Source organism: Carassius gibelio, chromosome B13, assembly GCF_023724105.1.
Source record: "Carassius gibelio isolate Cgi1373 ecotype wild population from Czech Republic chromosome B13, carGib1.2-hapl.c, whole genome shotgun sequence".
Taxonomy (NCBI): Eukaryota; Metazoa; Chordata; class Actinopteri; order Cypriniformes; family Cyprinidae; genus Carassius; species Carassius gibelio.
In genome coordinates this window covers 6335472-6362523 of record NC_068408.1, presented here as the reverse complement: position 1 = coordinate 6362523, position 27052 = coordinate 6335472, and the positions used below count along the sequence as shown (strand labels likewise).

The following is a 27052-nucleotide window of genomic DNA, read 5'->3' as shown; positions in this document are numbered from 1 at the left end:
GTCATTGATTTTTCTGAAACACAGACAATGTCACTGGCACAAACAACCAAAAAAAAAAAAAAAATGACTGATAATAATCTCCAGCACCTATAGAAAAGGTCATCATGTGTGTTAAGTGGGTAGCATGACTGCACGGATGTGTTCTGAATGTCACTGCAAATCTGAAGGTCTCATTAGCAATAACCTTTGTAGTACACACACTTCTCTAGATATTTAGAGTTAACACATCATAAACACAAGCTGCATCGTATGAAAGCTTATTGTTTCCACAACAGTGTTCATCTTACAATTCAGAATTCAATTTAAAAACGGATATAAATAACTGATTCTGAGATGAAAAATCTAATCCAGAAGAGTCAGAAACAAAACAAAAAAAATAATAAAAAAATAACTGTGAGATGTGCCAAAGAAAAGTCTGATGTGTAAACTAAGACTTCTGAAAGAAGAAGAAGAAAGTCAGACCTGAAGATATAAAATCAGAATTGTGTGATTTAAATTCAGAATTCTAAGAAAAAGTCAGAAAAAAAGAAAGACAAAATTCTGCATGGCTAAAGAAAAACTAAATTCTAAACTGTTAATCAGTTAGTAGTTGAACTGAACAAACTCAAGTTAAAGGAAAATTAACCATGCCAATGATCCACTGTTTTTTTTTTAATAAAACATCATAAATATTAATTGGATGATTTGTCCTTTGATTCAGAAGGGGAATTAAATATACACAGTTTCACATTTTTAATCCTTAAATCAAATCTAGACTTGCTTTGATAGTCATATAAGCTAGATGGTTAGAGGGTTGGACTCCCAATCGAAGGGTTGTGAGTTCCAGTCTCGGGCCGGACGGAATTGTGGGTGGGGGTAGTGCATGAACAGATCTCTCTCCACCTTCAATACCACGGACTTAGGTGCCCTTGAGCAAGGCATTGAACCCCCAACTGCTCCCCGGGCGCCGCAGCATAAATGGCTGCCCACTGCTCTGGGTGCTCATAGTGTGTGTGTGTTTGTGTGTTCACTGCTCTGTGTGTGTGCATTTCGGATGGGTTAAATGCATAGCACAAATTCTGAGTATGGGTCACCATACTTGGCTGAATGTCACTTCACTTCACTTCTATCTAAAATGGTTTGGCATAACTGCCAACCAGAGAGCAAACCGAGTTGAACCTTCACCATCAACATTGTCACTATGTAAAATTATGAATCGTTTGGAATCTCAAATTTTTCTACATTAGATGGTTCAATCAACCTTTAAAATAGCCATGTGTGACAAATTAAATGTTGGATTTTGTACAGGGAACAAGCAGGCAGTTGTCTAATGATGCGTGTCCTATACTATATAAATAAATAAATAAATAAAAATACTGTGGCATTCTTGTGAGAAACCGAATTGCTGCAAGAGGATTCAGTACTTCAGATTTCTTCCTCTTGTTTTGTTCTCCCTTTCTGCCTCTCAATTACTACTAAAGATGAATATTTCAGCAGATGGAGCCACAGAGGTCCAGTGAAACTCCACTTCTCCAGCCCTGTCAATGAGAAGAAAAAAGTCTGTTCTACTTCATGTGGATCCAAGATGAAAGATGTCAGAACCTTTCACATGCATTAAATCCTACAAGCCCAATGCTTCATGACAGATCAACTCATCAGATACAGCAGGTCCAGTTGTCTCTCTCTATCCTGTCTTTCCTCTCTCTCTCTCTCTCTCGCTCCAATCCATTTCCCATTTAAAGTGTCCTGGAATCTTCCTGCAAATGTCAATTAATAGACAAATAGATTTCATCTCCTTTGCTGTAGTCCTGCGGTCATGGTGAATGAATCTGACCTTGTTATTGTTTGATATGTTTGTTTTTTTTTACCTTATTTTTGGTGGGCTGGCAGGAATGTTAAACAGTATATTGCTTCTGAATGTCCTTTAAGAATTTTACTGAACAAAAACAAAAATGTATTTGTAAGTCAGAATTGGTTTGGAAAGTACAAAAACTAAGTTGAGTATCAGCAATAGTTGATAACATTATCAGGGACTGAAGCAATGCATGGTTTACATCAAATTACTGGAATAACACTATTCATCACTGATATAAGAGAAAAAAATGTTGCTACATCTTCTGGAATTTTACTTAAGTGGAAATATTATAATAAAATATTTATTCCTCTAAAAAAAACTAAATACGTCTTCATGTTTTTGTCAAGGCAGAGACTGATAATCTCATATTTGAGTGTTGCCAAAAATTGCTATTGTCAAAACCAAAATATTTCAGCTGTCAAAGGGACATAAATATAATACTTAATTGAAAAGAAAATGTAGAAAATATGAGTGTCAAAAATATTCAATATTTATTTTATTTAAAAAAAAGTTGTTTTATCCAAGTTAATTTCAGAACCTGGCAATGCCCTTGTACACAGAAACTGAAAAATTCAAAGAGAGACACTTGATGAATTGTTTGGGCATGGCATTAATAATTAGAATTTTTTTTTTTTTTTTCTAAATGAAATATTAATAGAGAACATTGAGGACATAAGAGCCACTGCGTGTGCTGTACTTGAGCCTGGAGCATGTGTTTCTGCTCTTTAATTCAGTCTTCATGCTCTTGGTCTGTTCACTGATAAGAGCTGCTTTACAAACCCCTCACACACTCACATATTCTAGAATGATGTCTGACTCACACCTAAACAAAGCTGCACTGTAGAAATGAGCAAATTAATTTTATAGTGAACCTGTTGATCTTAAAACAATACAGAAACATGTTGGAATAATATGATCATTAGAGTATCCTTATTCTGTGGACCCTTTAGTTTTACTTTGAATCAGAAAAAAAACACCACAGTACTCAAAGTTGTTTTAAATAATACATATCTTAAAATTGCAAGCAGCGATGAAAGGCACCTCGCACCTGGGCTTACCACCACTCAGTGGCCATAGGAAAACAGTGAACAGTGGGCAATACTCTTTAAAAGTGGTAAATATAGGAGGAATATATCAAAGTCATTTATATCTGCCAATTTCCCTGCTGCCAACAGGTGGCACTATGATTATAACCGAATACTGGCATGTAGATGTCTTCAGCCCAGGACTCTTACCAAACTTGTGAAGTTCAGGGCAGATCAGACATTGCATGTTTAAGTTGGTGTAAAACGAGTCATTTCCTGTTGCTAGCAGGTGGCAGTATGATTATAACTGAATATTGGCCTTACTTAGTAAGTAAGTCAAGTATATAGCACATTTATCACAGCAAAGCTTACAAAGTGCTGAACTAAGTCAAAGGTAAACATAAAATAAACAAAACAGATGATACAGTAAAACAATGGAATATAGATAAAATCCAATAAAAAAAAAAAGCGAGCAATGGATGACTGAGGAAGACCAAAATATAATGAATTACAGTAGTCAAGGCGGGAGTTAATAAAATCATGAATGACTTTCTCTGGGTCATTAAGAGATGAACCGTAACTGATAAAAACTGTTCTTGACAACTGTATTAATTTGCTTAGTTAAGCAAAGTTCAGAGTCCAGAATGACACCAAGGTTCCTTAGATGTTGTTAAGGCCAGGAACCTATCAAACGTGAAGTTTAGGGCAGATCAGAAATTGCATGTTTGAGTTAGTGTGAAACGAGTCATTTCCAGCTGCCATATGGTGGCACTATAATTATAACTGAATATTGGCCAGGACTCTTATAAAACATGTGAAGTTTGTGGCAGATGGGCATTGTATGAATGAGTTACAACAACTTCCTGTTTCAAGGTATTAATAGCATGCTTTAACACTTAGTAAGTGTTGCTAGCATGTTTGAGCATGTAAAAATTCCAGATTGAATCACTATTTGTAAAAAAATTGCGAATGACTTACTCATAAATCAATAAAAATTCTTAATAAATCAGTGAATGAATAATTTGAATCAATTATTCAATGACTCGTAGAGACAAAGAATCACTTGTCGCCACCTACTGGCATTATGATGTATTCTCCTTCAGTTGCTGTTTCCCATTGAGATGTATAGTGTTTTTTTCAATACTAGGGAAGTCAAAGGGGAGAAGCAACTGAAAGGTGAACTATCCCTTTAATAAGCACAAATGCCTGCTTGAACTATACGAACAAAAGAGCTTCAATAATTTTCCCCAATCAGTTCTGTTTAAGATTCTATTTGTTTCTATTTACACTTACTGCAAACAGAATCAACAACTATTCACTCTAATACACTCAGTTTAAATAGCTTCTCCTGTATTTGAGAGCATAAGTGTTTCTGCTCCTGTTCTGACACCTTGACCTCAGTTACTAAGAAAGATAGAACAGCAGAGCGACTCTATTTCATTTCCGATGCTTCCTTATCTTTTCTTTGCTTGGCTTACCTTGGTCTTCCTCATTATTGTCATGTACGAGCTAGAAAAAAAAAATGCCTGCATTTTGTTTTGCTAATTTTTACCCTTGTCCTGACTCTTTCATTATAATAACCATAAAATCGCCTTCATATGTAAAATCCATTAAGCCTTCATGTTTTACAATCCTGAGTGGCATCTCAATCCGCAGAAGTCTGAGTCACTCACAATGCTCTTGTTGAATTGACTGACATCTTTGACCTTTTTTGTTGTTGTTTATGTTTGTCCTTGGGAGCAATAATGTAATTTGCTAATCCACCCTTTTCTTCAACGCAGAAGTACGCCTATGGGCAAGACTTCCCGTTCATTAGACGCTATAGGGAAATAAGGAGAAGAATAACAACGTGCAGTAAATGGTAAAACTGTTTGCATTATAAACCAGTGTGTTCATAATTAAGACAACACATTCAAATAATATGGTAAGACACACCAATTTTTCAATATCAAGCTGCAAAACAAGCGGTTCTGACACGGATGAGACCGGAAGCCAGACCGATAAAATTTACAAATGGCCACGGCCATTTTATGAGAGGAAAAAGGTGGATAGACGCAGCCTATGAACAAAATAAATACCTTCTACAGCTTTTCTGCTGTAGCTATAATATAGAGCCAACTGGTGAGACTTCAGTAAGAAATCAAACACTGCTGGAAACGTCAAGAATGTTCTTGGAAATAAAACAGGCCAGTGAATTATATTAGTACGGCATGTTAAGGTTCAAGAGTTTCTCTAAAGAAAAAAAGCAGAACAAAGATTCACATGAATATTATTTCATTTGAATTCAACCGCAACAGAATACAGGCCTTTCAATGAGAGCTAATGTTATTCAACCTTAGAACAACATTCATATCATTTGAAAAAGATTAGTCTTTCAAAGATACAAAATACCACAAAACAGCTCTAATATGCCACCTTTCACAGTCCCTATGGATTTTATTTACAAGCCTTTGACGTGACATTTCCATTGAACTGCACCATAAACCTATTACATTGGAGGTTAACTGAGGTTAACTCTCTTGCTCAAGGCCGCGTGGTCATAACTAATGAATCACTGTTTCAATGAATCAAACCAACAATGATCTGGTTACCAGCCCTGAGACTTCACCACCACACCAAGCACTGGCCATGAACCTCTCTACGTTTATCAAACCTACAAATATCATTCCAAAGAACCAAACATCAGACATCCATAAGACTGTTAAGAAGACGCATTAGGAAACTTTTCCTTTGGTTTCATTCAAGGTACAACTAATAGTAACGCCTTAAGAGCATTGCAGACCTCAGCATGTGCAGTTATCACCCATTTAAAAGCCTGGTTTTGTGAGAGTGCACCTACTGCTCAGCAGAATGAAAATATATTCCGTTAGGATATCCAAATGGTGTAGAATTTGTATTTTTAAGTGCACTACACAGCAGCATAGTAGTAAAGGTTTGTCCGAGTCATAAAACAAGAACATTCAGCAAGATATTCTCTGAAGATAAAGTGGAACTGGCCCTTCACTAATAGTAAGAGTCCTACCTTAACATTGCTATATGACACTTAAGAAAACCTTTGTATAGATAGATTTAAACAGGATTCATGTAAAAACATTCCCCATCTCATATTTTTGATTTTGATAATATTTTTTTTCTGAAGATTGACAGGCATGTATACAGATGAATGTTAAATATTAAATATCAAGGATAAATATTGACTGAGTAATCCACTATTTTGTAGAGGGGGGTCAAAATGATTCAGAAAGATGTCAGCATCATAATGTTATTTTTACACAGAGATTGCAATCTTGGAATCTTTGTTGCATTATGTGCCAATGGTATCCATTCAAATATGGGGAAACTGCACTTTTCACGTTTTTTCTCCAAAGTTTGCATGCCTGTATCTAAAGAAGTATTAATATATATATATATATATATATATATATATATATATATATATATATATATATATATATATATATATCTTAATGTCCTTTTAGATGGGTCTTAAAATTTCCTTTTGGTATGTTCAATTTTTAAGTCCCTATTTGATTCAGTTCCAGAGATATTGATAATTTCAATATGGCTCTAGGAGCAAATTGGTTAAACGTACACATTTTCAATGGTCAAAAACCAAAGGTGGGTCAATTTGCATAAATATGATACTTTTTTTCTTTAAAAAAGAGGAAAGTCTGAAGAACAAATATTGTTTTAAACTAGAGATGTATCTCGTTTACTTCTGTCAAAACAACTGCATTGAACATATACCTCTCTGAAAGCCATAAATCTTTTTTTTTTTTTTTTTTTTTAAGTTTGCATGCCTATAACTCAAGAAGTGTTAAAGATACTGCAATACGATTTTGGATTCTAGTTCTTAATAAACTTTTCTTTTGGAATCCTCATTTTCAAGGTCCTACATTGTTCAGTCTCAGAGTTACGAGCATCTCAATGAGGCTCTGTGTCCAGAATGCCAAATAAATACTACCTACATTTAGTGGTTGAAAACCAAATGTTTGTCACTTTGAATACAGCTGATACTTTTTGTATATAAAACAGATTGTCTGGAGAATAAGTAATGTTGAAACTAGGAATGCATCTTGTTTCTGTCTATCAAAACAATATGCACAAAACATTCCTGTTGGAGTGCTAAAAATGCCCTCTAATGGTCACGTTGAGGCACATTACCTTTCTCTCAGTAGTCTATTCAAAAGATTCTATCATTTTAAATCAGTTTCTGGAATATTTGTAAGAAGGAATGTTGTTCATCTTATCTACCAAGAGTTCAAACATGCAGTATTTGAACATCACTGTTCATACTCTACCTAGATTTAACAATTAATCCTGGTTATTCATATACTGATGTGTCACACTGTACATTCCTAAACCCTGGGTTACTCTTATTATTAGCATGGTCAGCAGTGATGATAAAAAAACAAAACCACATTTGGTGAGAAAATGGTAGGATACAGCAATTTGGACATAGAGCTGCAGGATAAACCCATAGTTTAATGTCTTCAAAATGAAAATTCCAAAAGAAAAGTTTCATAAGAACCAGAATCTAAAATCATATTGATGATAACTTTATATAACTTGAGTTACACAGACACCCAAATTTTGAAGAAAAAAAATGCATTTGTATATGTGAACATTACATATTCTTCAGACATTCTGCTTTAAATACAGTTAATATCAGCTGTAAACAAAGTGACCAAAATTTGTTTTTCAACCACTGAAAATAGGTAATTTTCAACAATCTGAAAATGGAGCCTCATTGAGATGCCCATAACTCTGTGACTGAACGATGTAGGACCTTGAAAATGAGGATTCCAAAAGAAAAGTTTATTAAGAATTAGAATCTAAAATGGCATTAAGATATCTTTAATAATTATTGAGTTACAGACACATAATGCAACGAAGATTACTGAAGCCAACAGATTTACCAATCTCTATCTAAAAATAACATTATGATGCTGCCATTTTTATGAAGTAATTTTTACCCCCCTGTAATTAGGTTTTGAAACTCGCATTTTGACCCCCCTCTAGAAAATAGTGGATTACTCAGTAAATATTCATCCATGGCATTTAATATTTTAGTTTTAATCACTATACATGTTTAAAATTAATAAAATGAATTAGTCTATGTAATGCTTCAGCTCATAAAGCCTACAGTACCTAGTAAGCTGTTAACTTTAACAGCCTAATATTGTTGGCTGGCTAGAGCTGGTCTTCCAGCCTGGTCATTGTTGGTTTGCGGTTGGTTTTAGAAGGGTTTGGACCACTTCTATAGCTGCTCAAGGCAGGAGACCAGCTGACCAACTGAACACCAGTTTAGCCAGACAGCTAAAACCGCTTCCAACTTATGCTGGTTTTAACTGTTGATTTATATCACTTATAGCCTAATCACTCTATATCTTAACAAGGCTATCATTATTTAAATAAGTCATATTTTATTGTTAAATAAGCCCAGAGTTTCCTGTGAAATAACAGCAAGAAAATACTTTAGTACTGAGAAAGCATGCAATGATGCCCGAGTTTTTAATGCATTCATATCATGGATCAGAATCAATTAATGAACAGCTGTTTTTATTTGTTTTTGTTTTTTCCTTCAAAAAGACAAAAAAAAATAGAAAAGTCAGTTGAATCCGTCAGTTTAAATCAATAACAAGTTCTTATTACCGCAAGTAATAGTTTAATATATTATTTTTCCCAAAATAGAAGCGAAAATTACATCCTGAAATACTATTTGTAGGCCTATAGCATTACTTAAATTAATCAGAAGTGCATTGCATTGGGGAATGTATATCGATAGCCTACCCAGCCGTAATTCACTTAAACTAATCTTGTAATATCAGTAATCACTATCAAATAAGGCTTTTCTTTTTAGGTTTGTGGTATTTGCCTTGATTAAAGTGTGGAGACGGCAAACCAAATCATGTCAGTGTAATTGAACAATTTCTTTAAAAAAAAAAAAACATCTGATAAATGCTTTGCAATGTCACACTTCATTCCAGCCCACGAGGGAATATCCATTTAAATGAAAACTCCATTTTTTGAAAATAGACTAATTTTCCAACTCCCCTAGAGTTAAACAGTTGAGTTTTACCGTTTTCTAATCCATTCAGCAAATATCCAGGTCTGGCGATAGCACTTTTAGCTTAGCTTAGCATAGATCATTGTATCTGACTAGACCATAAATATTTAGCTCAAAAATGACCAAAGAGTTTCTGTATTTTTCCTATTTAAAGCTTGACTCTTCTGTAGTTACATCATGTACCGAGACCGATGGAAAATGGAAAGTTGTGATTTTCTAATAATCAAGGAACTTTGCTACCGAACCATGGGTGCAGCAGGGGAAATGATAGTACAACCTAAAAATACTGTAGGCTTATTAGAAGTTACCTAGCTCAGACTAATTTCAGGTGCTGCATAATATCACTACGCCTGCTTCACCCATGGTACGGCAGCAAAGTTCCTTGATCATTCCTTGCCGGAATAAGAGTATAGTTCCTAGCTATATCGGCCTAGAAAATTGCAAATTTTCATTTTCCATCTTAGTACACAATCTAACTACAGAAGAGTCATTTTTTTAAATAGGAAAAATACTGAAACTCTTTGGTTTGAGTGAGAAGCTAACCGTCTAATCAGATTCAATGATCTGTGCTTAGCTAAGCTAAAAGTGTAACCACCAGACAAGGAGATCGGCTGAATGGATTCAAAAACGGTAAAACTCAACTGTTAAACTCTAGGGGACTTGGAAAATGTGCCTATTTTCAAAAAAGTAGAGTGTTCCTTTAATATTGACCACTTTAAGAGCACATTTTAAACATGCTGTTAGCAGAAATATCTATGAGGGGCAATGTCTAGGATGGGGCATAGTCAATCATAATCGCTTCAATAAAATGCATCATGCTTAACTGTACAAACATTTTGAACTGTAAACAGAGGGGCGGAAGATCAAAATGAATTATGATTATGATATTGCTTCGATTCATGAAATAAATGATTTGGATGCACATGTTTGAGCACTATGAGATAAAGCTTGTCATTTTAATAAAGAATCAATTCCACTTTTAATTAGTTTCTCTCTTTTCCTCCTTCCCTCCATCTCGATCCCGCCATATATTGATTCACTTCAACAAATCACATTTAAACGCTTCCAGCATGATCAATGGACATACCAACACACAATACTGAAGAAAGGGGTCCAGCACAGAAGTGTGCAAATAAAACAGCGTTTTTTTTTTCTGTCTTGTCTCAAGTTCATCTCAAACAAACTCTCACAAGTGTCGTAAAGGAGAAGCATGGATCCTGAAGCAAAATAACCAAGAGCTCTTTCAGAACAACACATAGAAAGCAATATAACAAGCACATCACGTACCCTGCTACATATATCATGGAGTGTTTTTCGTTTTCCACTGAGTTTCTTGCCAGGATCTGATGCCAATGGATTAAGTTCTGCGTTTCTCTCCATTTCCAGTCTTTCAATCAATGCGGCCAAACAGGAGCCACAGCGCCACCAAATGAACATGCGAGGAAACGCACACACAGTAAGACAGCCAAGAAATATAAATATAAAATATAATGTATGTCATGTATGATTTACTAATTCAGAGCTGTGAGAAAGCATATGAAATGTTTTCCGATTTACACATGCATACATGCTTAAAATAAAGAGATCAAAAGACATTGGCAAATGCAAATGCAAAAAAAAAGATCTTAACCCAATAAATTCCATTTTTGTGTTTTTAATAGACACCTCAGAGCTGAGCTTTTCTGAGGCATTTGATGGGAAATTGCTTCTGAGCTTCCAATTATATATCAAATTACATTCAAATTAGGAATAATGGAAAATCCCTGCAGTTTAAAGAAGAGAAGGAGGATTGAATGACAGTGAAAGTGTAAATGAAGAAACACAGCAGGACAGCAGCGCAATAACTGTGTGCTTATCCACATGAAATTTAATTTACATTCATTTGTCTGTTTTAATCTATTTTAAAACAACTTGATTATTATGCTGTGATGTCTCCGTCTTGACTTGCTTGATCAAGTATTAAAAAGAAATCTGCTTTTTTTGCACTTAATTTGCATAAATTAAGAAGTCTTTAAGCTTCAGAAAAGAATTAGGTAACACTTTAGAATAAGGTTCCATTGGTTAATTTATTAATTAACATGAACAAACAATGAACAATACATTTATTACTGTATTTATTAATCTTTGTTAATGTTAGTTAATTGAAATACAGTTATTCATTGGTAGTTCATGCTAATTCACACTGCATTAACTAATGAGCACAACTTTTGATTTGAATAATGCATTAGTAAATCTTGAAATTAACATTAACCAAGATTAATAAATGCTGAAGGATTGTTTTTGTTTTGTTCATGTTAACTAAAGTAGTTAACTAACATCAACTAATTGGACCTTTTTCTAAAGTGTTACCAAGAATTAAAGTAATTGTTTTTTGTTTTTCCGTTTTCTCATTGTGATTTGTCTATATTAAACTGTAGAACATCGCAAAATTAGTTTTGTCCAGTCTCTAATTATAAGAGCCATTTGGTGGAAAGTGTTTCTTGTTGCTCATGTGAGAGATAGTTCATGGATAATAACAAACTTTTATGGGAGAGATGAAAACACAAAGCAACCATTAGGGAGAACTGTAAGTCAGTGAAGAATCTGAAGCTTTCAGCAATGCTAAATTTATCCATATTATCACAGGAGAGGAGTGCTCTTATAACTTTTAAAGCATAAGAGAACAATCAAGGGCTCTGTCGGTTGAACATTTTATGCTTCACAGACATTTCTAGTCCATTAGACATTTTACACACATTATGTTCTGAGATTTGAGACATTTAGGGTAAAATGTCAAAGGAAAAGTATAGCTTTAAAATGCTATTACAATTAACTTAGTTGGATCCTTCCAACAAAGAATGTTAGCAGCATAAAATCAGTTCGACATTTTTAAAACTTAATTTTATTTTGAATTCTGTATATTTAATGTCATACATAAAGGTGAAGGAGCAGGAAGCAGTGATTTGAAGTTTACTTGCGGTAACTTGATGAGAACTGGTATCGTGTGGATTATTGGAAGGTTTTTATCAGCTGTTTGGACTCTCATTTTGACGGCACCCATTCACTGCAGAGGATCCATTGGTGACCAAGCGATGTAATGCTACATTTCTCTAAATCTGTTCTGATGAAGAAACAAACTCATCTGCATCTTGGATGGCCTAGGTTTGAGTAAAGTTTCCGCAAATTTTCATTTTTGGGTGAACTATTCCTTTAATGACTGCTCACTGCTAATTCTGTTTTGTTCATAAAAAAAATTATATGTAATAAATAAAGTATTTCACCCATAACATGTTTTATGTAGAGATGTGATTTTTTTTTTTTTTTAAATGTAAGTGAAAGGAAAAGAAAGAAAGAAAGACAGAAATAAAGACAGAAAGAAAGAAAGAATGCATGCATGCATTCATTGTATAACTTTACATTTATTAAAAAAAAAAAAACATTGAGCATGTTCTTGGAAAACGTTTCTTATTTTCAGACAATTACAGTTCTTAAGTAAATTTACTAATGTAATTCAATATAATATAATTTGAATGCATTGTTTTTACAGATTTAAATCAGCCAAATTTATTTTTAAATATTCATACAAATAAAATACATTACTTTTCTAAAATTCACACCAATGTGGATATTTTTGACAGTGATAAGGTAAACATAAATGTTAAAAATAAATCTAACAATAATTTACTTTGGAATCAAAGCGCATTTTTTTGAATAAAAACATCAATAGTTGCATCAGAAGTGGAGTCATTATGTGACATCAGTAACTTACATTGTAAGTGTCTTGACAGCACAGATGAACTGCTTTATCATATCATAATTTAAGATTATTTTTCCCTGAGTTCTACAGTACCTATTTTTAGTAAATGTTTAGTTGTTGACAGCAAACAGTGACAGCCTTTCTTATCCAGAGTCTTAAGTTATGAAAGTTACAGTATGTTTTCATAATACAATGAACCCTTTTATCTCAAAAGATTAAGAAAATTATCCCTATAAATATATTACAAAACTATCGTCCAAATTAAGGCATTGGCAATGTTTGTGTATGTGTGTGAAATGATCTGCACTGGCTTTAAAACAACAGTCAGAAACATCCAACCAGTGAAGAGAGAGATGGACAGATGTCAGTCCTTCAGTATTTGTTCTAAAGTTGAGAGAAGGTTCCTGAGTCCGTACATGTAGCTCTCATCCGGACTGTCGCTTTGAAATACATGAGCAAAATCGATCATCTTCACCTCCACTGCCTCCTCCTGTCCAAACTGCTTCTTATCCCCCATTCCAATTTCCTTTGCTTTCTTTTCTTCACTTCCTCCATGTTTTCCGTTGGTGTTCCCCTCAATGTTGTGGCAGTACGGGTGACTGTGTGTTAAACTGCTCTGAAAGCTCAAAGCCTTGCTCTGTGGCTCCCCCTGCTGATGTCCTGTTGCTGGATCAGCTGGCTTGTGTTTGGATGTATTGATTGTGTGAGGAGAGCCCTCATACACCAGCAGCAGAGAGCTGGCGTAGAAATGCAGCTGGGTCTGGCTCTCAAACCAGCGGAGAATGCGGCGGATTTTGGAGATGATGAGAGAAACTGCATGCCTCTGTAGTTCTTGACCATTGTGGAAGAATCTGCTCAGGCCTAAGGGAATAAAAATTCACAGATTCGACTTCATGATCAACGTGAACCACTATTTCATCTTTAGCATTATTATAAACATAGTTCACATTTTTACCAATTCTAATAATGTGTAAAATCTATCAATCTATCTTTCTATCTATTTATTTATCTATCTGGATAAAAGAAGAACTAAAGAAGAAACCCCAATATAAAACCACAATAAAAAATTAAAATGTTATACAATTAAAAATATATAATAATAATTATTATTATTATATTAATAATAAAAAATATATTATTATTATTATTATTTGTTGTTGTTGTTTCTTTGTTTACTTGCTCTCCAAACCTGGAAATCACTATTTAAATAATGATTACATTTAAAATAAATAAATAAAATGGTTAGATCCCTGTGCATAATAATAAGAATTATTATTGTTGTTGTTTGATTGTTTCAAAGCCTGGAAATCACAATTAAAAACACAGCAACAACAAAGGAAGAAAAGAAAGAAAGATTGAAAAAGAAAGCAATTCCATACACATAACATTAAAGTAATAATAATAATAATAAAGTTGGAGTCAGACCATTTTTTAAAGTGTCCTTTCTGAGACTGCGCCCATAGAACTGGTCATGAGTGATGTAACTGTCTGAGTGGATCTGGTACACCTGAGGTGAGAAGACGAGAAAAAGATCAGAGGAGATCCATCACAAGCCCTGCAATAAAGAGAAACATAAAAGAAGCTCTGTTTCAAAACAACAGGCCTGCCTTGAAGTCTAGAAATGAGCTTTAGCTAAATACACCGCACAGACAGATATTAGGTCAAACAGTCCAATCTTCATTGTGCCTGGGAGGCCTTAAAATGCTTTCTACATAGGCATCTCACTAGGTTTAGAACAGCTCTGGAGAGACTGGCATGCATTCAGACTTAAAACTGTGATGAGTCTCCCTGAACGGATCCTTCCACACTACAAAACAAATGAAACAAACAGAAACAAGTAACAGAGAGAGAGGGGAGAGGAAGGGGAGGGTGACAGTAGCTGGCAAATACTTCCCAACCTTGAGACACTGAAACCAATTAGGTGCAAAGAAACAAGAACACGCAGAAAGCAGAGAGAGAAGATGATTTACTGAGAGGCTGGAGGATGGAAACACTGAACCGGAAGAGAGATGGAGGCATCACACCTAGTGGAACTCATAAGGCTGCAAAAAACATCAATAGTAAAATGCATATGTAATTTCTTTATCCTAATAATTTGATTGTCTTATTAATCCTGAGAGTACTGTCTCTCTTTACTGTAAGAAAAATGCTGCAGTCAATCAGAACATGTTTGATTAAAGCTGTGTAGAGCAGGATTTCATGGTGGGCGGAGCTATTCAGTGTGACATCATTGCAAAATCTCCTTTCAGCTGTAATTTATAATTGATAATATTTATCATATTTAGTTTCAGATTAACAGGGCATGGATGTTAAAGCTGGCAACACCTACTGGCCATTAGAAACATCGTGATTAACCAGGTCAGGGCTTTTCCAAGTTTTGATGCCTATGGCCCCCAAATATGACATTTTTAATGAAGTATTTATTTTTATAGAACTTTTAGGAATAAATATTTTTTCAAAAGTGGTTTTACAAAGATTATTAGCAACAGCGGCAAGGACAATCTTCCTAGAAAGACACAAGTGCTGTCTATTTAAGCAAATTTGTTTTATAACACATATAATTCAGTGATAAGTGCATCAGAACCAGACGATGCTGAATTAATTTGATCTGTCTCTTCTCCTGTGACCTTCTTCACAGCCAGTGCAGATGAGGTGTAGAAAGCAAAAGCAGAGGAGTGTGTGCACTGAGCGCTGGTTTCATCACAATCTTATCATCAAATGTCTTATCAGTATTCCTCAGAGGTAATTAACTAAGTGTCCGGATAAGCTTTGAATATTGATCAAGCCTTACAAGACAGCAGACGGGGATTTCTGTTGTGCAGCACTGACATCGAACCTTCAGAGGCCTTCACTTGGGTGATCTGAAGCTTCATATTTGTCTTTATGAAGCCTCAGTTTGTATTTAAAAAATCAGATAACTAGAGGAGGATACAGAGATAAAACAGCAGAAAAACAGGAGATCCTGCATAATGAGAATATGGAAAGTTAATAAATCACACACACACTGTCTCACCCTCATGCCCAATAACAGGAACCCGATCTCTTCCATCAGAGGATACTTGCTAATCTGCTCTTCACGTTTTTCTTTTGATGCAAACGGGTCATAACTTCTCCTCCCGATCTTCACATCCATGATGCAGGGCCGTAAGAACCTCCGCGTAACATCCTCCAGTTTCAGATACAGCTCTGAGAAAAAAGGAGAGAAGAGTTCTGAGAGTACTTTCACAATAGAGTTTTTGTGGACCCAAATGACAGAAATACATAATAATAATTTTTGGGGAAAATTTTTATGCCTTGCAATTAAACAATTGGTTTAAAACACTATTGATCTTTAGTCAACAAGATGGTGCCGCAAATGGCAGCCAAGACGCAATTCTTCTGATGTTTCTGTTTGTTTGTTCTGTTTTTTTTTTTTCATTCTTCTTCTATAAGAACAAATTCCTTAACATTAAGGAATACATCCCAGAAACTTTTTTTCAATTTTTTGTTTATTCAAACGTTTTGCTGGACATTCTAGTCAAAGGTACAGCTTTGTTGTTCAAATGCACTTAGACTCAGAAGGAAACGCTCCAGTGCTCTGGTTTTGAACTGCGCTCACAAAAATTCATCTTGCAAATGTCCATTCCCTTTTCAACAAAACGGATTAACAACTTCTCGCCCACACCAACAAGGTCTTTTCAAACTGCTGCACTGCTCTTCAATGAAACCTGGCTGAGTGAAGTCATTATGAATAAATTTGCTTCATCTGCTGGGCTAAAAGCTGTTCAAATAGGGAAATCGAGATGTGGTGGATCGTGTTTCTACATCTACTAAAGTTGGTGTTCAGATATAACACCGATATATCGCCAAGGCCTATACGTTTTTCTGCTTGGCAAATGTGTTTGAGGTGGGACTTTTATTTTGATGGCGCTAAGTAAGGCACCACCTGAGCGCACACAGTGCTCACACTCTCTCTCATTTACTGTCGTTGTTAACAGTTCTATTTAATATGGATAGAAGTCTGTCTAGTAATCTGATAGAAAGGTTAAACAAAGGAATTAATCAGTGCTTTAAGTGGCCCAAAAGAGATGCCGGTACTCTAATATAGCCACACACAAAAAAATATTTTCTTAACAACAACTATATTGAAGGGCTTTTATATAAAGCAGTCAACAGGCAACCTTAACAATAAATCATTTTATTAGTTTGTGGATTTGCTTGAGCTAGAAAGAACTACTGAACATATATAAAATGTGCAAAAGGATTTTGAAAAAATACCCTTAGAAAGAGCTACTACATTACTGCATTCAAACTTCGACTTTCTTTCGCGTTCCCCAAACTGACTCAAATGATTCGCGATCTCACTCCGAACTCCCGAACTGATTCAAATGATTCGCGATCCCCAAACTGACTCAAATGATTCGCGAACCCGCTTTGAACTCCCGAACTGACTCAAATGATTCGCCAACCCGATACGAACTTTCGAATTGATTCAAATGATCCGCGAAGCCGCTCCGAACTCCCGAATTGATTCAAATGATTTGCGATCCCCAAACTGACTCAATGATTCGCGAACCCGCTCCGAACTCCCGAACTTACTCAAATGATTCGGGATCCCGCTCCGAACTCCCGAACTGATTCAAATGATTTGCGATCCCCTAACTGACTCAATGATTCGCGAACCCGCTCCGAACTCCCGAACTCACTCAAATGATTCGCGAACCCGCTCCGAACTCCCAAACTGACTCAAATGATTCGCGAACCCGCTCCGATTTCTCGAACTGATTCAAATGATCCGCGAAGCTGCTCCGAACTGACTCAAATGATTCGCGATCCCGCTACGAACTCCCAAACTGCTTCAAATGATTCACGCTCCATACTCCGAACTAGGAAGAATTAGGAAGCGTGCATTGTGAAGGGTGCCCTGAAAAGCGGCAGTGAAGGCAAAGGATTAAAACCTCTATTAAAAAAGAGGTCCAAATGAACGTACCAGTACACTAAAAGCGGTGGTGGTACACTCAAGAGCTATATTTGGAAGTGGCGGTACTGAGTACCTGTGCATACCGGCTCACTTAAAGCACTGGAATTAATGTATACAAAAAGTATTATAACGATTGCTTTTTTTATTATTAGCAATATAAGCAAATACACATTTATTTCATTAAAACAAATCTTTGAATGACTAATGAATATTTAATTTCACAAATCTTGCAAACTTAGTCGAATCCAGCTGTGAGATCTTGTGAAGTATGTACATTATTTTTATCCAACATGATCGCGTGTTCTCTGAGTGACAATCGGCCCATGTTAATTGAATGCTTTAAACTTTAAACGTGATTTCAAATTATGCTGGCTTTATGCAGTCGCATAAATGCATAAACCTAGCTTTATTTATTTATTTATTTATGTTGTATTTTTTCACTGTGTGCTGTTTGTAAAATGAGTGTTACCTTGGTTTTATTTGAAAAATATGATTCCCAATGGATTAGAAAAACATTACATTTTCTCTATAAAAGCAGAGAAAATATATATTCAATATATAGTCTCTTTTGAAATTTTACATTTTAAAACAACTGTATATATATATATATATATATATATATATATATATAAAACAATTTAATTTATTCCTGTGATGATAGATCTGAATTTTGTTGTACTGATCAATTTTATGTAAACTGTGATTTATCTATTTATTTACTTGCCAGAATAATTTGATGAATAAAAAATTAAAAAGAACAACATTTATTTGAAATAGATTTTTTGTTTGTTTGTTACACTGTCAAAGGTACAGGTTGTAGGACCTGCCACGAGACGGCGCGCTACCAAAACAATAACAATCGCGTGGTTTGATGACGCTAAGAAGGAGCGTGGAATGATGGGATTTGTATCTACCCAACTGCTGAAGGCCATCAATCAGACGGAAAGATAAATCATGGATTTAACGCGAGTTCATCGATTTGCGCAAGTAGACTGCATACAAAGTCAATGCAAAGACGCGATCAGACTATGGATCAGACGCGATGCCCCGTGTTTGGCGTGAAAACGAGTAAAACACAAGAGAGATCGGCATCTCTTTCTAGTTGAAGTTTGTCGCGAAGCTACTTCCGCATTTGTCCACAACACTGTTGTCATGTGGTTTCTACGTCAGTAAAGGCGGTAACAAAGGGTAACTAACGTCATCGGCTGGCGACTGCACGGCCCCGTCTCACTGTTTGGAATGGGAATTATCTCATGATTTACAAGTAGTTGAAAACATCAGAGATATTTTTAGCTGGACAAAATATATAACACTAGCCTAGTGGTTTTTGTATATTCTACTGCAAATATCTTACAAGTTGTACCTTAAAGGTTTTTACTGTCATTTTTCTATTATTAAGTATTAACTTAGTTTAGAATAATAATTGTATTGACTCCAACTTTTGAGAAATATAATATTTTATATTAGATATTATATTAAGGAACATTTTAAAAAGTAAATTAACATAAAAAATGTTGAGTATTCCTTTGAGGTTGGGCTAGTGAAAATGTTTGCAGGGCAAGAAATATAACCTACATGCCTGACTGCATCTTCAGAAAATAAACGTTACTCTTCAGTCTAACAATAAAACATCTTTAAAAAGCAGTGATGAATTCATGAATGATTTTAAACACTGAAGCTAGAGATGTTTTAGAGGCGAAATGACAATATGTCAACAGATACGCCTCGATGACCAGTCAGTTATTTCTGACAAGTTCTTTCTCAGTACTGTCGGCTGACACAATGATTTATGGCGTGTCATTACCGGGATGGTCACACACAAACACAAGAGAGCAGACAGAACGGCAGTGTAAAGTCCAATACTGATCAACTGAACACTCCTTTAAAGTACATAGACTATACACAGACTAAACAAACACATCACCCACAAAGCGCATGTACTTTGGACACATGGCAACTCCCATAATGAGGCACAAAATATGATTACATAAGCATCTTTATGAGCTTCCAAAGAACATACCACTGCTGGATGACATCCCACACCACATACCAAACCATCTAGCAATTATTAACTTATTAGTTACCCCCTAAACTCATCAAACACAGATAACACTAACTAGAGTGAACGACCTTCAAACTGGACTGCTAAATGAACAGTTTTAATGAACATGATTGCGGAGTACAACCAGGACTGACAAAATATGTCATTGAATCGCATCTGACCTTATTTACTTTCCTCATCAATCATCTTGGTCTTATTGTGCATATTATTTCAAATAGTGTCAAATCTTTGCCTTTGTAATCTTATCAGAATGTAACAGCACACTCCACCCCTGATGAATATCCTGTTTTATTCTTAAATCCATAAGATTATGGAAGTAAAATGGTTTGCAGATGTTGTTTCAAATTCACTATCCATATATGATCAATACTGGGTTTCCTTAGCTAGTAATGTTCTCTCAGATTTATGAAATAACAGTCTTCCAATAACGCTAAGAGAAAGCTTGAGTTCAAGGTTATCTGGTTTGTAATAAGGTTCTTAAATAGTTCATGGAACATTTTTTTGTTGTTGTTTGTTTGTTTAAATAATCTTTTTTGTTTTTTAGATGCGCATTTTGAATGTTTTTTTTTTTACATTCAAAATGCGCATCTAAAAAGCAAAAAAGATTTAATTAGCAAAGCATAGAACATAATTTGTTTACTGGGTTGTTGTTCTATCTCACCATGTGACTCTCGTGGCATCCATGTGCCATAAAACTTGGGAAGATGTTGTCGCAAATCCAATAGCCTTTTATCTGTACAGTCCTTAGCAAATACCTGCAAACATGTGAAAAAGAATACATTCAAATAATGTTTTCATAACATTCTTAGAACATATTTTTATTAGCTGGGTATACTCTTTCATTTTGACACTCTCAAAGAGTGAATTTTTATCGAAAACAAGGAGTTAATATTAATTGAAAACAGATGTTTTACTTATTTTTTTGGGAAACTGGAATCATTTTTTAGGGGTCCTTTTATGAATGGAAAGTTCAAAAGAACAGCATTTATTTAAAATAGAAATATTTTGTTTTATAATGTTAGAAATGGCTTCACTGCCACTTTTGGTCAATTTAATGCATCCTTAATGAATAAAAGTAGCTAAAGGAATAGTAGTAGTGTAAAGAGTGAAAGACATTGTAATTCATTCATTTAAATGGAAATTTACAGTTAAGTTATTTTGGCTTGCAGTTGTTTTTAGTTTTTATGGTTTAGATGTTTGTCCCTCTGACATTATTTGCATGTGAAGACTACCGCTGTATATATTCTGTACTGCTTACAGTGATGTGGATTCTTCTTAGTTACCTGTGTGTAGAAGTTCATCTCTCGCGGGCCTCTCGGAGGAGCTTGCAGCTGTTTCAGGATCGTTCCATCAGGATGCTGCAGAACACCTGTGCAATTCCAGAGACGCAAACACTGAAAACCTGCTAACACTTCATCATCATGACAACTGTGGATATTTTGAGTGGGAAAGCTTTTATGAAAGCCGGGAAAACATTTGAGAAATGTTTTTCTAACAAGAAAATAAGCCAGTTTGAAACTTCATGAGGGTAGTTAATACTGAATCTGAGGGTGAACTATTCCTTTAACACAAGAAAAGACAAAGCACTGACTGCTGACAATCTGACAGTCCATCAGATAACAGCTCCCATCTCATTCATTCAGAAAATCCCCATGACACATAAGAGTTACTACAACAGAGGAAATGATGTCATCTGACTGTTGGCAGAAGCAAATTAATACATTTATTCCATGTTAAACAAGTGACAAATCCTCGGACCCTTTAATAAACTATAATTAGTTCTCTTACATGATATATTGCCCAACTAAACCTTGCAAGCCTGTTAGAAAAAAAACCCAGTGAAAGACCTCCACAGCAGACAACTGAATTTGCTCTCATTAAAATGTACTGAAGAAATGTGTAAAGATTCATATCATATTGCAAAGGATAAAGTCTCATATATAGGATTAGGAAAGTCAATTAAAGAAAATCTTTTAGGCTTTTACATTTCCTATAGATCACACTGAGATTCTCTTTTTATCCCAACATTATTCCAGAATAATTCTACAAAAGACTCTAAATTAGAAAGTTCAGTTTATCCAGTAGGATGCCATTTCATTCTGATATGATTTAGTGATCTCTTTAGGATTGGTTAACAGATTATGGAAGAAATATGTCCTGTATAAACTTTTTGATAGGTGTTCATCCTAATCCAATCCAAACAGTATACAGTACACACAATAGTTCAAACGATTAACATTCCTTCATTATTCCTTTTAAATTCCATTTAATATAAATATTCCACTGTCACTGTAAACATAAGGTTTTCTTAAAATAAAAAAGGAAGATTCAATGAAGAGCTTCAGAAGAACTGACCAGTGTTATTGATTCCGCATTTATGTCCAGCCACTTGATGAGAAAAGGGCACGCATCCATCCACCTGCTTTACTGACCCGTTCTTATTATTTTTATTTTCCAGCTTTTCCAGCGTTCGAGATGATGAGTCCATGATCTGACCATCTGCAGACATGTTCAACTTCAACTTATCCAAGTTTGACGGAAGCTGGCAAAACTTCTGTTAATCATTTTCCATATCTGACAGTTATTCTAAAAGAACATAAACGTGTTCATTAAAACTCGAAATGTCTCTTTCTTCTGAGCAGCTGCGCTTCTGGAGCCTCGAATGTTTTGTTCATTTACTCGCATATGTGTCCGTAGTTTAAATCTACACTAGAGCGCGACGCGTGGTTCGGGGATGGTTCGTGACGTGAACACAGAGTTTACCAATCAGAGATGGCATTCGTGCGCGACGCGTCTCTTGTGACGTGAACACGCGTTCCACCAATCCAAGTTCAGCTGCTCTACTCGTTTTCATGTTCTATTTACTACAAACTTAATTTGTGAACGAACGACAGTACAGGTATTTCATGAATCATCCCTTATTCCTAATAAACACAGAGTCTTAATTATTGTCCAACTTCCCTGTAAACCCCTTTGGCCTATAATCTAACAGAATCTACAATTTAACAAAATACACAGATAAGGTACATTCATCTTTTTGAAAAAATTAAATAGATTTATTTTAACACACTTTCTGATGTTTAACCAAATACTTTGTTATGCATCTTGTCCTCCTGAACAATTACACGCATGTAATTGTAACGCTCATCGGTTCTCAAATCGGAAGCGTCTGACAGAATTGGTTCTCGGTTCAGTTATTTATTTATTTATTTATTATTATTAAACAATACAAACATTAAAACATTAGGACAGTACACTTAAAATCAAAGACTATATATATATATAGAGAGAGAGAGAGAGAGAGAGAGAGAGAGAGAGAGAGACCCACAGTGTACTGGTGATCCGAAACCGATACAACCGGTTCTTGACTCGAGAACGAGAACCGCTCCAAGGCGTGTACGTTCTTTATCTGGCTCGGCTCCGTGTTCATCTTCAGTTCTCTCTTCACAGCAGTTCAGTCAGTGTACTGTTTGAGTACATGAATTACTCCGGGATATTAGTTTATTTTGACTCAGATGGAGTGTCAGAGACGTTAAAAAAAGTTTCACAATTCAGTTCGATTCGGTGAACTGGGTCAACCGGTTCATTAAGAAGAACCGGTTAAATCGAACCGGACGCAATCTATTAATGGTTCTTACAAAAGAACTCACACTTGAAAATCTGTTTTTAAATGACGTAAGGTCACTATCAATAATTTAATTTCATTCAAGCGACACAAACTAAACTGCTGAGCGTTTCATTAAAGTTTTACTCTGAATCCTGTGCTTGGGTGATTCTCACACGACCTGTTTGAAACTGTTTATTTAACATCAAACTTGTACAGTGTACTTTTCTGAGAGAGAAAACAATAATTTCACAGAAAAGACAAGCTCATCAAAACGTGATTTTCTCCATACAACATTTGGTTCAGTTAGAGAAACAGATCTTGCATTTCCACAAGTACATATTTCTGAACGACAAGGCAAAATACTACAAATTAGATTTTAAACGACATAAAACAGTAGCCTACCTGTCAGATTCTGTGGCTAGGATTCAAAATACAGGAGAATGCCATTTTAAATACATTTAGTGTCAGTAATCAGTCAAGGTCATGTGTGAATAATTTAACATAGCAAGAAAACATTAGAAAATTTCCATTTGGTTTTCATACTACATACCTTTTACATTCATATTTATCTCCTAAAATGAACAAGTTTCTGTTCAAAGTCATGTGTTTTTTTTTTTTTCTCAATTCAAGTTTTTGTCTCTAGTGTTTCTACAATATTATGACCAGTGTTTAAGCACAGAATCATATTTAGGAGAGTTTGGTTAAACCAGAACATATCCCATAAAGTCTAAGCAGATAAAAAGAGAAAATTGATATGTATTGCTTAACAACCACCCAGATATATATGTGACCCACAAAACCAGTCTTAAGTCACTGGGGTATATTTGTAGCAACAGCTACAAAAAAAACAAAAAACACATTGTACTATGGGTCAAAATTATACCAAAAATTATGCCAAAAATCATTAGGATATTAAGTAAAGATCATGTTCCATGAAGATATTTTGTAAATGTCCTACCTTAAATATATAAAAACTTAATTTTTGATTAGTAATATGCATAGCTAAGAATTCATTTGGACAATTCAAAGGCGATTTAGATTTTTTTTTTTTTTTGCACCCTCAGATTCCAGATTTTCAAACAGTTCCCAATTTTCCCAATTCTTGGCCAAATATTGTCAGATCCTAAATACATCAATAGAAATCTTATTTATTCAGCTTCAGAAAAATGGACACTTAAGACTGGTTTTGTGTTCCAGGTTTACAGATAGTACTGGTCTGAAAGCTGAAAAAAAAAGAAACTGAGAAACCAATCAAGCATACATACACAGGATTACATAATCACACATTTAATCCCATCAGCCCTGAACACACATGGAAAGCGAAGACACACTAATCTCAATCACTGAGAATGGACGGTCATGAACAGTAGAAATGCTCATGCCTCCTTGCGTTTAATGATCAGAGGACCAACGTTGTCTCCCGTTTCCTGATTGTGTTTAGCATGTGCGCCATCACAGTATGGAAACTGTAAGAAACCAGAGAAAACAATTACATTAAAAATGCATCACAGCAAGATTGATGTCACTGATGTAGTTTATACCGCAGGCACGCAGAATAAACTGATCAAACGTTTATGCAATGTTACAAAAGATTTCTTTAAAATAAATGCTTTTCTTTAATGATTTTTATTAATCAAAGAATCCTGAAGCAAAAAATCATAGTTTCCACAAAAAAATAGGAATCAGCACAGGTGTTTTCAACATTGATAAGAAGAAGAAATGACTGATGAGTAACAAATCAGCATATAAGAATGATTTCTGAAGGATCATGTGAAGGATCAAAGTTTTTTCGCTTTGGATGAAATGGAAATTTTTCCCTTCTGTTGATTTTAAGATCACAGATCTAAATAGCCACTAGTGATGTCCCCATGGCTTCAGCACAATAATAGTCACATGGAATTTAAAACTTAGGTGATTGGCTACTAAAAAACCACAAACTAAGACATCAACTGCTTCCAAAACAACATATTTTTGGAGTATTTTCTTCTTTTGAATAAGCAATTACTTACTGACCATCAAAAGAGTGAATGAGTGTAGGATAAATGTAATGTAGACATACTACATTCATCACAGTAAGTCATCCAGCAACATCTGCTTTTTATTTTTTTGGAATGCTGTAATTTTGGAAATACTATAGCTCACATACAGTTGCCTACTATATTCAGTAGTAGGGAAGTATGTGATTTTGGATGCAACCAAGAGCCAAAAAGTCACCAGTTGCAGGGCCAGGTCAATGACAGTTGGATCCACCCCTGCAATACGTGACTAGCAAGCAATGCACGAGTTAAATGGGAATGCTATCAGACAGGTTTAAGATAAAACACCTCGTTGTATTCATCACACCCAACTGTCTATGTATTATATTTATGTACATAATAAAAAATTATCCTGGTTTCATGGGGGTTAGTTCCAGATTCTGGTTTCAGCAAGATGTCCAGGAGAAAATTCACATTTCTGATGCAACCGTTTGTGTATTTTGAGTGTTGATGGATCAAATTTAAAAGTTTCTGTGTAATTTCTAATGGCAGTTTCTGATAAGTTTTTCATTAAGCACTTTCTCACCTTTTTGGATCTCCAGCACCTACAGTACACAGCTTTGTCGCCCAGGTCCTCAATGTCAAATGCATGTACCACTTTGGGGTTGTCTTTCTGCAGATCAAGGTTAACCTTTGGCTTCACGCATTCGCTTTTGCTAAAAAATGTTTTGTAGATGAGGATTCCCACTGCTGCAGCTCCAAATGTCACAGACACTGCAGTGATGATCTCAGCTGGAGGAGGACAGAAAACATCTTACCATACAGAGAAATATACTCCAGTGAAATTACAGTGACAAATTTAACACATTGAGTAATCATAGGACCTAAATCCATGTTAGTTAAAATAACCGATTTTTAGATATGCATGCATAAATATGATATTAGACTTATATTAATTAGGCTAAATCTAAATCATTTAGTATCAAAAAGATACTAAATAGTTTACGTTTCTACACAGTTACAGATCTACTGTTTGAACCATTAAACGTTGAAACTACATTAAATAATCATAGCAACTAAATCTATGTCAGTTACTGAAACTATATTTAATTTCTTGAAACCTGATACGAACAAAGATAGTCGGATTCTCAACGATGCAGCGAGCAAAAAGAGAACAAATGAAGACATTCAGAGACGCTCACTTACATATAACAACCTGATGATGTGTGTTTATGAACCATATCTTCCATATTTCGCTTTATTTCAGTAGTTTATATTATTCAACAGCTAAAACTCCGACAATAAACACATGCAGCTTGAGTAAAACAGTATATTGCCTTAAAAAACACATCTTAAAGGGAGGTCTTTACCTTTATGGAAGGAGTTGGACGCGCTCATGGTTAATTATTATTGTTTTGTATTGTTATGATTATTTTTTGCTCATAATTTGAAGAGCTTCAGTCGTCCTCAAGGCCAAATGGAGAATTCAATCTGATTAACTGTGCGCTGTTTTTACGCAGAACGCGCGTTATTAAGCAATAGTTGGACTTTTATTTTGACTTTGCGCTTGCCATATGGTCGGTGAAAGGTGAACCCAGTGTGATTTATTTTTATTTTTTACAGGTCACTAAGAGCGTTAAAAACTAAATAACAGTATCTCTGATTTTTTTATGTGCAACAAAGTTTAATATAAACTATTTATTTCTTATCGATTTATTTAAACGATCTAAATGTTTTTCAAATTAATTCATATTATTTTTTGTTGCCACTATTTTCAAACAG

The 27052-nt window shown here is 35.0% G+C and overlaps 2 protein-coding genes and 1 long non-coding RNA gene across 3 annotated transcripts; all 3 read right to left on the bottom strand.

Annotated features, from left to right (window-relative positions):
* Positions 1–1172: 1172 nt before the first annotated feature.
* LOC127970318 (uncharacterized) lies at positions 1173–10535 on the bottom strand. The gene is made up of 4 exons (XR_008156586.1): positions 10217–10535; positions 1848–1915; positions 1605–1736; positions 1173–1517 (listed from the first exon to the last, which is right to left on the bottom strand). It is a non-coding gene; the product is annotated as an uncharacterized LOC127970318 (long non-coding RNA).
* A 1772-nt stretch (positions 10536–12307) lies between these two features.
* ipmka (inositol polyphosphate multikinase a) lies at positions 12308–22427 on the bottom strand. The gene is made up of 6 exons (XM_052573481.1): positions 22043–22427; positions 20971–21056; positions 20349–20442; positions 15679–15851; positions 14091–14172; positions 12308–13526 (listed from the first exon to the last, which is right to left on the bottom strand). Exons 1-6 carry the CDS (start codon positions 22194–22196, stop codon positions 13030–13032), a joined length of 1086 nt encoding a protein of 361 aa, XP_052429441.1. The 5' UTR covers positions 22197–22427; the 3' UTR covers positions 12308–13029.
* Positions 22428–23473: 1046 nt separating this feature from the next.
* On the bottom strand, positions 23474–26805 carry cisd1 (CDGSH iron sulfur domain 1). Its single transcript, XM_052572647.1, has 3 exons — positions 26641–26805; positions 25857–26062; positions 23474–24760 (listed from the first exon to the last, which is right to left on the bottom strand). Exons 1-3 carry the CDS (start codon positions 26666–26668, stop codon positions 24671–24673), a joined length of 324 nt encoding a protein of 107 aa, XP_052428607.1. The 5' UTR covers positions 26669–26805; the 3' UTR covers positions 23474–24670.
* Positions 26806–27052: the final 247 nt, after the last annotated feature.

Excerpts from the sequence above, each read along its gene's own strand:
- ipmka (XM_052573481.1), bottom strand. The coding sequence starts at position 22,196 with ATGTCTGCAGATGGTCAGATCATGGACTCATCATCTCGAACGCTGGAA. Across the intron at positions 20,443-20,970 it reads AGATGAACTTCTACACACAG|GTATTTGCTAAGGACTGTAC; the intron begins GTAACTAAGAAG and ends ACATGTTTGCAG. Across the intron at positions 13,527-14,090 it reads AAAGGACACTTTAAAAAATG|GCCTGAGCAGATTCTTCCAC; the intron begins GTCTGACTCCAA and ends TTATTCCCTTAG.
- cisd1 (XM_052572647.1), bottom strand. The coding sequence starts at position 26,668 with ATGAGCGCGTCCAACTCCTTCCATAAAG. Across the intron at positions 26,063-26,640 it reads GTCCAACTCCTTCCATAAAG|CTGAGATCATCACTGCAGTG; the intron begins GTAAAGACCTCC and ends GTCCTCCTCCAG. Across the intron at positions 24,761-25,856 it reads GGTGCTGGAGATCCAAAAAG|TTTCCATACTGTGATGGCGC; the intron begins GTGAGAAAGTGC and ends GGTTTCTTACAG.